Source organism: Pipistrellus kuhlii, unplaced genomic scaffold, assembly GCF_014108245.1.
Source record: "Pipistrellus kuhlii isolate mPipKuh1 unplaced genomic scaffold, mPipKuh1.p scaffold_m20_p_1, whole genome shotgun sequence".
Taxonomy (NCBI): Eukaryota; Metazoa; Chordata; class Mammalia; order Chiroptera; family Vespertilionidae; genus Pipistrellus; species Pipistrellus kuhlii.
The window spans coordinates 18,588,800-18,603,368 of NW_023425404.1; the positions used below are offsets into that span (position 1 = coordinate 18,588,800).

Genomic DNA, 14,569 nt, shown 5'->3' on the forward strand with positions numbered 1-14,569 from the left:
TACCAGCAGACTAGCATGAGGTAGTTGATGGTACAGTGCAGGTATCTGAAAACAATGGTAGGACAGAACAGAATCTATGCCTCTGACAGCAAGCCAGCTATGCCAGGCAACAAATTCTCTTATTTCAAAAGCTGGGCTACATTTATGTTCTTTGTATTGTCTATTAAATTTCCTATTTTTATATTTTAAATATTCACAAAACTTCTCTTAAATGTCCTGATGTTTTGCTTATACATGATTCAAAATGTTATAGAAATTCCGAGGCCAGCAATGAACATATGTAATTCAAGCAAAAAAATCCCAAAATAAAGTAACTGATACTTATTAAAGTTAATGTCACATGAACTGTAAACGAGTGATTAGATATATTCAGTAACATATATTTTTTTAATAAAAAAAATTTTTTATATATATTTTTTATTTTTATAGAGGAAGGGAAAGGTAGCAAGATGGAAACGTCAATGATGAATGAGAATCATTGATCGGCTGCCTCGCATGGATTTCATGCATCCGGCCTCTAGTATATTAATAAATGAAGAATGCTTTAAGCTTAATAATAAAACAAACACCTCTCCAAAATTAAGCATGTGACTTAAATAAACACTTTACCAAGATGATAGAAGTATGGCAAATAAACACATTAAAAAATGCCCAACATTATTAATAAGGAAATACAAATTAAAATCACAATGACATACCACTATATAACTATCAGAATGGTAGTAAGGGGTAGGTGTAATGTAAAAATTGAGACTACCAAGTGCAGACAAAAATACAGAGCAACTGATACTCTTAAACATTGCTGGTGACTGCAAAATAGTGCCATCACTTTGGAAAACAATTTAGCAGTATCTTATAAAATTAAACATATATTCAAGTTACAACCAATCAAGCCCACTCCTAGATATTAACCCAAAATAAATGAAAACATGTTTCCAGAAAAATATGTGTGGTATTGTTTACAGTGGCTGTACTCATAATTACACAAAAAAATGGAAAACAACCCAAATGCCCTTCAACTGGTAAATGGTTATGCTGTGATATATCCATACAATGGAATATTACTTAACAATAAAAAAATGTACTAACAATACACAAAAACAACATGCATGAATATCAAATGCATTATGCCAAGTGAAAGAAACCACACTCAAAAACTACATAGTGTATGATTGTATTTATATAAAAAAATTTTTTTTAAATATATTTTATTGATTTTTACAGAGAGGAAGGAAGAAGGATAGAGAGCTAGAAACATCCATGAGAGAGAAACATCGACCAGCTGCCTCTTGTACACCCCCTACCGGGGATGTGCCCGCAGCCAAGGTACATGCCCTTGACCGGAATCGAACCCGGGACCTTGCAGTCCGCAGGCCGACGCTCTACCACTGAGCCAAACCAATTTCGGCTACATTTATATAAAATTTTTAAAAGGCAACATTATAGGGACAGGAAACAGATTTGGTTACTGCCAGGGACTGGTGGGGATGGGGAGGTGCTGATTACAAAGGAGCATGATGAAATTTCTTGGGGCAGTAGCAATGTTCTGAATCTTGACTAGGACGGTGATTCCAAAACTGAACATTTGTCAAAACTAATAGAACTATAGACTAAAATATGCACATTTTTATCATACATAAATTATGCTGCAATAAAGTAGATTTATAGAGGGAAAAAAAGAGAATCAGTGTTTCTATCAGACAAAGTCCAAAGAAAGAAAGAACCCGTTCTGAAGAAACAAAAGCCATTAAGTTTTCCCCCTATAACTGATGTCTTTTTGAACAAAATAATGAGGAGTGATTCATAGAGAAATCTGAACAAACTTAACCTCGATTTCTCAGAGGACATAGGCTTTCAGTCCAGAGACAACCTAGACACTATCTTTTGGGCAAGTATAAAAATGAAATAAAGATTTTTGTGTAAATCATCAGAGACAAACATAAATGTCTGTCTTAATTCTTACACATAAAAACCCTGAAAATTATCAGTAAAATGGCATAATCTATCTATTACAAATCTTCTGTACTTGAACATTCATTAAAGGTTATTTCTCTAGTGTTTGATGGTTCTTTGCTTATTATTTGTGCCATTGCATTCTAATCTGGCTGCCTAGAATTAAATTACTACTCTGTGAAGTTGTATCCCAAGTTCATTATAATTTTTGCAAATGACAGTAAAAGAAATTGGTCTTAGTAGTTGAGTATCTTTCCATTTTTATTTTCTGCGAAATCTATAAAATAAAAGGGCAATATGCTAATTAGATCAGACATCATTCAGGATGTCCTTCCTGACGAAGCCAGGGCAGGAGGGAAGCCAGCCCAGGTCCTGGGTGCCTGCAGCCGGCCTAAGGGAAGCCAACCCGGGTCCCTGGTGCCTGCGAGGAGGGAAGCAGCACAGGTCCCGGCACCAGCGGGAAGCCAGTGCTGGCAGCCGAGGGAAGGAAGGCTCTTGCACAAACTTTCATGCATCGGGCCTCTAGTATTATAATACTTAATCTAGTTCAATGTTATTATTTAACATTTACTAAAAGGTAGTGTCAGGAATCATAATTCAATTTACAAAAATGTAACATTGATTTACCATACATTAAGTATCCAGGGCCTAATGTTTTTCATTTGTATGGTGTTTCTACATTTGGTAACAAAATATATGTACAAAATAATTCTTTAAGTAATTACTTTGATTTAGAAAAGACATAAAAATTAAATTCTCAAGTAATTTAATTAAATCACCCAAGCTTTAAACATTTCATCAGAAGTCAACCGTCAAAATTCTCCTTTAAGTACCATAGTCTACCCAACTCAAATCTTCTTCAGAGTTGGATTTCCCTATAAAACTGCAATAAGTAAAGCATGCAAACACACAGCTCCAATTAACAAAATCTTGGTACTCAGAATTAGCTTGAAGGTAGAAAAGCATTAAAGCCAGAATAAGGTCTAACACAAGTAGTAGTACTTGATTGCAAACGAGGCTAAAAATTTCAAAGGGTCTGTCCAATGGCTTAATAATTCAATGTCCCTTGATTTCAAACTGTCTTACTTCTGTAGATTCATTAATGTTAAAATGATTCTGATAAACTGATAGACTTTATTTAATTTCACTTAAATGAAACAGCAGATAAGTATTTCAAAATCACTGCAATATTGCTAATGATGTTAATATATATGAATCCTATTGTTATAGAATAACTTTTTTCCTCTTCACAGTAGTAGGTTGTGTTAATAGAACAATTTTTCATTTATTGTTCACTAATGAGACAGTAATTGCCATTACAATCCTACTGGGAATATAGACATAAATATAATAGGGCTAAGGACAGCTTTCACTGTATTTATAATGATTCTCAGATACATTTTGCTCTGCATAAACACACCAGCAAACAAAATGTTTTCTTTCTATCCTATCTAATAAAGAGGGAATATGCTAATTGGCCCTCATGCTGTCACAAAGATGGCGGCACCCACAGCCAAGAAGGAGGGACTTTGCTAATTGACTGCCTACCCTCAAAGATGGTGGTACTCACAGCCAATAAGGAGGGTGTAGCTAACTGACTGCTACACCCTCAAAGATGGTGGTGCCCACAGTCACTAGATGGCAGCACCCAGTCACCCCAGCCCCACCAGGGCAACAGGCTCACGGCAAGGCTGGGCCCACCTCTGGGTGGGCCCAGTCACTCCATGCGCCTGCCACCAGAGTCCCCTGGTCCCCTCAGCCCCCCTGCCATCCAGGGATGGCCCAAGGCACAGGCAAGCCTCAGATGGCAGCTTCCCAGCCACCTAGAGCTAGCCCGAGGCACAGGGAAGCCTCAAAAGGCAGTTGCCCAGCCACCCAGGGCCACCCGAGACTCAGTTAATGAGGGCCAGCTAAGGCTTGCGCTGCCCGCAGTGGCAGCAGCAGAGGTGTGATAGGGCCTTGACTTCCCCTGATCACTGAGGGCTCCTGGACTGTGAGGGGGGCAGGCCAGGATGAGGGACACCCCCTTCAGTGCATGAATTTTCACACACCAGGCCTCTAGTGTAATATAAACTGCATATTTTCAAAAAAGTGCAAACAGAAGAATTAGGCAGATTTCAGGTTCTTCTTTCTAGCAATTAAATGGAACAGAATGATGCCTTTTATAAAAAAAAAAAACCTGTTCATCTTTAATTAGAAACCCTTTAAAGAGGCTATTTTAATGTTTTTAATGTCCAAATTAGAAACAGTAGTAATTGCCAGTCTCTGAGTTATAATATATCCTATCTAATAAAAGAGAAACATGCAAATTGACTGTACCTCCACTATGCCCACAAGCCATGCACACCAGCCAATCAGGAGCGAGTATGCAAATTAACCCAACAAATATGGCGGCAGCCACAAAGTTGGAGCAAGCAGGAGGCTCCTACCCACCCTGGCCAGCCCTGGCATCCACTCAAGGCTAGAAAGTTTCAATTATAGAATATAAATAAATCCCAACAAAGATGGGGGCGGCGGCCACGGAGTTGGAGAGAGCAGGAGGCTTGGGTTTCCCTGGTGATGGAGGAACTCAAGCTTCCCCCCTCCCCGAGCTCTGACTGGCACTGGCCTCTGCTCAAGGCTACAAAGTTTCAATTATCCTATCTAATAAAAGAGTAATATGCAAATTGACCATTACTCCAACACACAAGATGGCTGTCCACATGTGGTCAAAGATGGCTGCCCCCATTTGGACATAAGATGGCACCACAAGGTGGCCAGCAGGGGCAGCAGGAGAAGGCAGTTGGGAGGGACCAGGCCTGCAAGGGAGGGCAGTTGTGGGTGATCAGGCTGGCAGAGGAGGGAAGTTGGGAACAACCAGGCCTGTAGGGAAGGGCAGTTGGGAGGAACCAGGCCTGCAGGGGAGGGCAGTTAGGGGTGACCAGACCTGTAGAGGAGGGCAGTTAGGGGTGACCAAGCCTGCAGGGGAGGGCAGTTAGGGGCAATTGGGCTGGCAGGCAGAAGCGGTCAGGGGCGATCAGGAAAGCAGGCAGGTGAGCAGTTGGGAGCCAGCAGTCTGTGGATTGTGAGAGGGATGTCTGACTAACCTTGTAGGTCCCATCCTGGCAGGATCAGGCCTACACAGACAGTTGGGACATGCCTCTAGGGATCCCAGATTAGAGAGTACGCAGGCTGGGCTGAGGGATACTCCGCACCCCAACCCCATGCATGAATTTTGTGCACCAGGCCTCTAGTTATAATATAAAACTGCAGACTCCACTTCAAATATAGATTGTATATGAAGGAAATTTACAGGAAGATTTCCAAAGTATTGTTGGCTGATACCACTAACTTCAGAATTTACTTAGAGTATAGAGATTTCTAGAAATGTTTTATTTATTGACTTTTTAAATATATTTTTATTGATTTCAGACAGTGGAAGAGAGAAGGAAAGAGATAGAAACATCAATAAGGAGAGAGAATCACTGATTGGTTTTCTCCTGCACACCCTCTAGGGGGGGATTGAGCCAACTACTCGGGAATGTGCTCTGACCGGGAATTGAACCTTGACCTCCTGGTAAATGGGTCAATGTTCAACCACTGAGTCACAATGGGCCAGATTAGAAATATGTTTTAAATAATATTATTCCGTGATATATTTTTAGTTGATGAACTACATCTGGCAATTATTATCCTCTGAGATCTCGGGTATTCTCCTATTCCTAACTATGGTAGGTATCATTTACCATTCAACAGAGAAATTACTAAAAGTTCCAGCTTCCCATTCTTAGATTATAATCTTTACTAAAGCCCAAATGAAATGTAAAGTAAAAAGGTTACCTTTCATGATCCCCCAAATCTGACAGAAATTCATCCACATGTCTTTGGAGTTCATTTCCTTCTAAATTCTTTAATTTCTTCAATTCACTTTGTAGAAAAAACCAAAGCTCTTTAGCTCCATTTTCAATCCTCCTCCTCAGAATTTCATGATCCTTCCCTAGACCAGTAGTCAAAGAATTGAGAGGATCAGCATTTCTAATATTTTTGATGAAAGAAGTGTTTAATTATTGGTGCTAATATCAATATACTAAGGAGAGAAATATACTGTATAATCACCTACCATTTCTAGTTTGTTTCTTATAATTTTCAATTTGTTCTTTGGCCTTCACAAGCTGCTCTTCTAAAGCACGAATCCTTCCGGAAACCGGCCCCTGATCAATGGGGCCTTCTGGTATCCTGTAGTTCAGGAAAGAAAAATATAAACATCTACCTTACAAATTATGCAACAAAACACATGCTTAATAAAGTTACATGTTAAAACATACTTATTGGAAACTGTAGAAGTCACTGAGTCATATAATATATTAGAATTACCAAGTAAAATTTTCTCTCCAAAGGTATACAATAAAATGTAAACATTGGAAGGATACTGAACAATAACAGCAAAAAATAATCTAGCTCTGAGATCTCCTAGGACTTCAGAAACCTTTAGAACTCTCTCGTAAAAAAAACTCTCATCATATTGCTTAGAAAAACTTTGCCATCAGTGGCAAAGTGGTCAATCCTTCATTGTTGTTGAGAATAACATAGGTGAAGGAGAGGATGACGAAAAGGTTTAAAGGAAATATGAAAGTACATATCTGAACATGTGTCCATGTTCAAATATCAATGTAAATTATTTCTAAATTAAGTTAATACCAGGCTGTGTAAAACTGTGCTCCAATACATGAACACATGACCTTATATTAATAAATATTGGTTTTATAGGGTAAGACAAGAGTAGAAGATGAAGTATATCAGAAAAAATTAAAGATTAATCTCCCGTTTGTATCAGAAATAAACAAAAAAGAAATATCAGTCAACAGTACAAAATTTTGGAAAGCAGTGGAGGAACTCCAGGATCTCGTTTATATTATCAATCCATCCATAATACTTAACTTCTTTCCCAACTGTACTGGTTTCTAACATGTTTTGTTTTATGTGACTTTTGGCAGTATTTTGTCCTCCATTTGGGCCATAAAAGATATTCCTGGGAAGGTTTCTTATATATGGCAAAAGAAAATTTAAATGTATAACCTAAGTTAAGGATCTTCAGGTGGAAAGACGGTCTTGCCAAAATTGTAATCATAAGTGTTCCTATCTCGAAGTGTTGGAAATGCTGATCCTCTCAATTCTTTGACTTGAGGTCTAGGGAAGGATCATGAAGTTGTAATTACAAGTGTTAGGTGTACAATTACCCAATTTATGAGCACAGATGAAGAGTTTACTACAAAAAAGGAATAGTTAGTGTAGCTATTAGCATTGAAAAATAGAGAAAGGGGTCATGAGCAACAAATGCAAAAAATGCACCTTTAGAAGCTAGAAAAGTCAAGGAAACACATTCTCCCCTAGAGTTTCTCTAGACCAGTGGTTCTCAACCTTTCTAATGCCGTGACCCTTTAATACAGTTCCTCGTGTTGTGGTGACCCCCAGCCATAAAATTATTTTCGTTGCTACTTCATAACTGTAATTTTGCTACTGTTAATGAATCCTAATGTAAATATCTGTGTTTTCTGATGGTTTTAGGCTCTACAGCAGCAGTTCACGACCCACAGGTTGAGAACTGCTAGCAGGGTCACCTAAAACCATCAGAAAACACAGGTATTTACATTACGATTCATAACAATTATGAAGTAACAACAAAAATATGCAAATGGTCATTACTCCGTGAAGTGGCACGACCAATGTGTAACAACCAGATCATGGATCTGCAGGAGGATGGGGCAGTGAGCTACAAGCGGGCAGTGGAGAGCTACAGGAGTGGGCAGGGCAGCAAGCTATGGCAGGGACAAGGTGGGTGGAGGCACGGGGGAGCTATAGGACAGCAGGACAGTGAGCAGAGAGCTACTGGTGAACTACTGGCACATGAATTCATGCGCAGGGCTAACGTGTGTGTGTGTGTGTGTGTGTGTGTGTGTGTGTGTGTGTGTGTGTGTGTAGTTTTGCAAGATTATTGTTTAGATTAAATAATGACTAATATTTCTTCTAAAACTTATTTACTTAGCACAGTGTCAATAAACTTAATCAGGACTACTGTATCTGGGCTCAGTCATTTAAAGATGAGCTGTAATCTCAAAATGTCTAGGATATCTATTTTAACCATCACAATAATTTTAAGGAAACATAATTTTTCCTGGCAGACCTTCAGATGTCAACTTAGTCCTCTGATACAAAGATTCCAATACAGATTTTTATATAGCTTTTCTAACATGTTTTATAAAACAGATGAAGCTAAATTAACTCTTAATTACTTATCCAGTGGTCGGCAAACTGTGGCTCGTAAGCCGCGGTTTGCCACTCTGTTGACTAATGAGTTTGCCAACCACTGATTATACCATTTCAGAATACATGTTAAGTAAAGAACCATTTGATATAGTTATACCAGAGTAAATAAGGTATTCTATTATTTTCCATGAAACGACATGCATTAGCACTGAACAGAAACATAAAATGTAACCAAGTCCCAATCATGAGAGTCCCAAGCCACAGAACCTGACTTAAAAAGCCTTCATTTGTATACACACAAAGTGAATAATGATAAAATGAATAGAGTTGTTAGGTGCACAATTACCCAATTTGTGAGCACAAATATGTATACATTTTTAAATGAGGCATTTCCTAGTATATAGTTTTTAAAACTTGGCTCTTACTCCTTTCTGGATTAGATGACTGGTTTCTAAGAAGTAATTTTAAAACAGAATAAACTATTAACTCTGGAAATTTATTTTGGCAGCAATATGCCATAGGACAAGGATGCCCTTTTTTCCAGAACACAAATTAGTGATACAAAACTTCAGGCAAATAGAAATGTCTATGTTCTCCTTTTTATCTCATTTCTTCATATATTGGTGGAATAAGAGGGGAAAACAAGCATGAAAAATAGTATAAGATCTTTTCAGCAGTGTTCCATTAAGTACTAAATATAATCTAATTCTAAAAAAACATAAATGCATCAGTGATTTATATTACATTATTATATACAATAATCGAATCTAAATATGGATAAACTATAGATTAAAAAAATAATGGAAATTTCAATGTAAAAAAAATGCATAGGACCATTTTTTCCAAAACCCCAGTTAGAAGAGTGAATCTGTAAGAACAGTCTCTATGTGAATATTTAGAGAATTACATTTATTTTTGTTTTTTTTTAATCATACTCACTACAAAAAAACATATAGAGCATCTTCTGACCTAGATGCAATAACAGAGATCATACCATTATGCCTGAAATATCTGAAAATCTAGGCACAATAGTTTGATAAAAGTTGAACCAGGAAACTGATGTCAGATAGATGGCAAAATAGGTGGTTCCCTATCAGGGGAAGAGCAACTAGTAACTATTCATAGACAAAATACCTTTGTAAAGATCCCAGCACACAGGGGCAAGGCTAAAGCAATCCCTTGACTACAAAACCGGAGGAAAACAGCTTTACGAAGGGAAGAAGTAGCAGCTTCACTTTGCCCACATTGCTCCTCCCTCAGGTCAGTGCAGTGCTGCATGGAGGAGGTCCCCTGGGCCTGCAGTTTCTCCGGTGGGAAAGGAGAGCGCAAGCTGGTCATCAAGCTTCCCTAGCATTCTGGATGATTCCTGGGAGGCCCACTAAGTATGCCTCCCACTAAGTAAGTTGGAGATAACTGGGAAAGTCAGCTAGAGATAGAGAAGGGGGAGGAGCTCACAAGTACAGGATCTTGGCAAACTGTGTTCCTGTACTTGGGGCCTCGGAGGAGATTCCAATTAGAGGCTCTGATCATTTGCATAGCTGAGCCAGTGGCCCCATAAGAAGTTTAACAGGCAATTCTGCCCGGTTTGGGTCACCTGCCAGAAGGCTGTCTTGTTGAAAGAGCATAGCCTCTAGCCCCACTGAAGGAGGAAGCCTGGCCTGAGATGCAAGGCAACCATGTAGCACAACCTACAGCCCAACAAGTAGGGAAGCTAGTAACTGGCCAAAGATGCCATGTGGCTACTACACAGCACATCCTATGCCTGCTAAAACAGGAAAGCCAGGCAACAGCTTCACCCAACAGCAAAGCATAGCTCTCAGCCCAATCTAAGAAGGAAACCTAGCCAGGGACCCAAGACAGCCACAGAGCTAATTCTATAGTCCTCTCCAGACAGAAAGCCAAACTAGCAGCACTACCCTACTATTGAACATAGTCTTCAACCTCTGCCTCACTAGGTTGCCCAAACAGAGGCTGTGGCCAACTCTGGAGCCCATCCACAGCCCCACTGAGGCAGAGAGCCACGCCAGCAACCTTGCCCTGCTGTGGCTCATGGCCACTAGCTCTGCCAGACCTGGGATCCCAAACAGTGACCCTGGGCAGCCTGAAAGCCCAGCTTATGGTACTGACCAGCATGACTGTATTGACTTTTATAAATTTTCATAAAATAGCTACCAGAATAAATTTTTTCTAGGAAATGTAAAAAGAGAGGAATTTCTAAAATGTCATTCCTAGTATAAGATTGATATAGAAATAGTATAAGGTCAAGAAAAGGGAAATTAAAGGTCAAGTCAATTAAAAACTTATTTTCAATATCATAAGTGATTAATTAATAAATATAGCAATGCTTTAAAAATACATCATGACTAGTCTTTATCCCAATAACCCCAGGTTGGTTTATGATTAGAAAAGCTATTAATGTAAATTTATTGCCTTAATAAAATAAAGAAAATAAATAAAATTACAATCTCAATAGAAACAAAAAAAATCATTTGACAAAATTCATTCATTATAATACACTTAACAAGAAATGGAAGGTAAGTAAAATCTTAACTTGATAAAGAGTATCTATAAAAAAATTCATAGTAAATATCACATTCCATTGCTCAAATAAGCAGAAGTATTCTTTATAAAGAACAACTAGCCAGAAGTGATTTGGCTCAGTGAATAGAGCTAGTAGTAACTGATATAGCTAGAATTAGAATATAGGCTTTTATTATTTCTTTCTATAACAGAATAAATCAAAACACATTAAGAATAAATTCACTGTGATATGGCATAAGTTATAGATATCTGACTGGCTATTACCCTGATTTAGTTGTCCATTATTAGTCAGTGATACTTGGGTCCAATTATCCTCAAGTGTTTTAAGATAAGTGTAAAGAGTTTCTAGGCCTCAAAAGAAAAAACCTTTTTTCATACTCTCGTGACTTTTATCCCAAGCCACACCACTCTGGGGTATACATCACGATAATAAGTGTGGATAATAAGATTAATTAATCACTATCACTGTAAAGATCATTTGAATCAGTGCCTATCTAACTGCTGGTTAGGTGCATTACCAGGGGCAGAGGTAAAAACATTATTACTAAGTGAAACAGAACCCTTAGGTTTTAGAGGAAGGTAGACTTTGATCCAGGTCCTACTTACTTGCTATGTGATTCTAAACAAGCTATTTAACCTTTCTAAGCACCCATTTCCTTATCTGATTTACAAAAATAACAAAAGTACCACAAAGACTCATTTGGAGGACTAACTTCTCTAAAATACTAGTAGGTGCTCAATAAATGTGACCTATTAACATTTTTATTGTGTTCTACTGTAGAAAAGTACAGAATGCTGTGAAATATCTTCACAGTACATCCTTAAAATTGTATAAAGATTATAAAGAAAATTATGACAGCATGTTTGTATGAATTATGCTGCTGAGCTAAATTGGATGACCTGTCTAGAAAAAAAAAATTAAGAATCTATATATCGAAGTAAATGCTTACAAAGACCATGCTTGGAAAACTCAATATACTAGAAAACAGTAAGTTCCATCAGAGAAAATAATTAAATTTAAAGCTAGGATTTAAAAGAAATCTGTTTGGGTCATCAAAGAATTGTTTTGTTTCTTTTCTAGTTTCTTACTATGCTATTTTGAAGATGTTAGCTTGAAACTATCAAAAAATAAGATTTTTTTTTTTAACTTCCATAGCTGCTCTGCATACCTACATCAGTCTCCTAGGAAAATTTGAAAGAGAATGAAAAAATGGATTTTAATAATTTTAGAAACATTAAAATACTTATCATATAAGAAAGGAAGACAATTCTTCTCTGCAACAGTTTTGATAACTGCTATAAATGAATTAACAGCTTTGAAAGGAATACTACATAAATTATATGACAATACCAAGAATTCTAAATGAACATTGTTGCTATCAAAGCAATGGTTAATAAACTTCAAACTGTGCATATTTACATCTAAGTAAAAAAAAAAGTGGTTTTTATTATAGGAGACCTTTAAGTTAAAATCATAACACATCAAATGATAACTTTTCATTTTGCATATATATGTATATGAGATCATTTGTATATTTCCATTTAATCCAATTAAAAATAATCAAAGGGGAGGATATCAACAGAATCTAAAGGGAATAAAAATTAATTTCAAGTCTTCTGTAAAGTTTTTAGATTCTAGATCATTTTTTTTGTCAGATCATTTTATATACTTCATTTCCATTGTTAGTGAATACGTTTGCATTTTCTAGTAAAGGTGATATTTATGCTGACACTTTTAGAAAAAATGAGATAAAGGAATTATCAGCAATTGCAGCAATGTTTAAGCTTGAATTAATAGAAGAAAATGCTGTGGAGGATAAATCACTTTTAACAAGTTCTTCGATAGAGTATATATGTCAATTCTACTTAATTCAAAGTGGCCTTTCTTCTCAATCAAGTGATTAGTCTTAAACTGGTACATAGACTATGGAAAAGAGAAAATACGATGATGCTTTTCTAAGGTACATAGACTATGAAAAAGAGAAAATATGATGCTTTTCTTTTAACAAAGATGTAGTCAACTCTGGAGTGAAACAAATTTTCTTTATCATTTCACATCAAAAAAAGAAATTCTTATTAAAATAGAAAAACAGACACAAGGTTCAAAGAAAGTCCCTATCTAAATACTTTTGAAATCCGGCTGATGAAATTCTAGCTGTTAATTAAATAGATTCATGTTAACCATACTCAGACAATTATAGGAGACTTAAGGGTTATTAATACAGTAAATATGTGCCAGATAAATGCCACTAGCAAAAATTAAATATTCTGATTTACATTTGAAGAATTCACATTTGAAATCTGTTTCTCGTGTTATTTTTTAATTACTTTTAATAGAGATTTCTTACAAATAAAACTGTCACTGAAAATCCTTAGAAAAGCACATCATCTCACAACCATTTTATTTTGTATATTAATGTAACATTTCCATAAATGGGCATTAGGTAGAAAAGTTTAGTCTATATCCTTAGTGTATGAAATATAGAATCTATATAAACTCTGAACATTTCAACAACAAAAGAAAATCTGGTTTGTTTGCTAAAGAACAATTATCCCTGTTTTAAAATAAATGTAGTAAAGAATATATGCATCCCTATATTCATAGCAGCGTTATTTATAATAACTAAGACTTGAAAACAGCCCAAGTGTCTATCAGTAGATGAATAGATAAAAATGCTGTGGGACATTTATATAATAAATGCCTATACAGCTGTAAAAAAAGAGGGATCTCTTACCCTTTGGGACAGTATGGATGGACCTGGACAATAATATGCTAAGTGAAAAAAGCCAGTCTGAGAAAGACAAATATCACATGATCTCACTTATTTGTAGAATCTAATGAATAAAGTGAGTTGGCCAACAAAATAAGACCTGAAGCATGGAGGTATGAAACGGACTGACTTACCTTGATGTGGGAATGGGGGAACAAGAATAGATAAACCAAATAACATATATACTTACTAGAGGCCCGGTGCACAAAATTCATGCATGAAGGAGGGGGGGTCTCCTTCGGCCCACCCTGCCCTTCTCCAATCCAGGATCCCTTGGGGGATATCTGACTGCTGGTTTAGGCCTGATCCCCGGTTTAGGCCTAAACCATCTCATAATCAGACATCCCTCTCATAATCCTGGACTGCTACCTCCTAATCACTCACCTGCCTGCCTGCCTGGTTGCTGCTAACTGCCCCCCCCCCCCCACCAGACTGATTGCCCCTCACTGCCTCTGCATATTGACCTGATTGCTCCTAACTGCTCTCCCCCCACTGGCCTAGTCACCCCCAACTGCCCCCCTCTACCAGCCTGGTTGCCCCCAACTGCCCCCCACCAGCCTAGTTGCCCCTCACTGCCCCCCTGTCAGCTTAATTGCTCCCAACTTCCCCCCCTTGCTGGCCTGATTGCCTCTTACTAACCCTCTGCTGTCCTGGTCGCCCCTCACGGCCTTCCTACCAGCTGGTCATCCCACACAGCCTGTTTAGTCGTTTGGTTGTCGCTCACTAACCTCCCGGCTGGCTGGTCATCTCACGCAGCCTGCTGTTCAGTCATTTGGTCGTCCCTCACTAACCCCTGCTGGCCTGCTCATAGGCAGCTATCTTGTGAGGGTGTGAGGGTTAATTTGCATATCACATCTTTATTATATGAGACTAGAGGCCCGATCCACCAGATTCGTGCCCTGGGGGGTTGAGGAGTGTCCTTCAGCCTGGACTGTGCCCTCTCGCAATCCGGGACCCCTCACTCCTTACCATCCGCCTGCTGGTTCCTTACTGCTTAGCTCGATGCTCCTTAGCAATGCCGTGCAGGCAGGAGAGGCTCCTGCCATCACCGTTGCGCTCAC

At 38.0% G+C, this 14,569-nt stretch overlaps 1 protein-coding gene across 7 annotated transcripts in view; it reads right to left on the bottom strand.

Annotated features, from left to right (window-relative positions):
• Positions 1-14,569, bottom strand: part of FUT8 (fucosyltransferase 8) — a 178,288-nt gene that overhangs the window by 63,827 nt on the left and 99,892 nt on the right. For 6 of the 7 annotated variants that reach the window (XM_036434118.2, XM_045579651.1, XM_045579646.1 and 3 more), the window contains 2 exons: positions 6,053-6,168; positions 5,773-5,935 (listed from right to left, as the gene is read on the bottom strand). In XM_036434118.2, coding sequence (XP_036290011.1) covers positions 5,773-5,935; positions 6,053-6,168 — 279 coding nt within the window. The remainder of the gene's footprint in view (positions 1-5,772; positions 5,936-6,052; positions 6,169-14,569) is intronic. The other variant, XM_045579654.1, reaches the window with a different exon arrangement.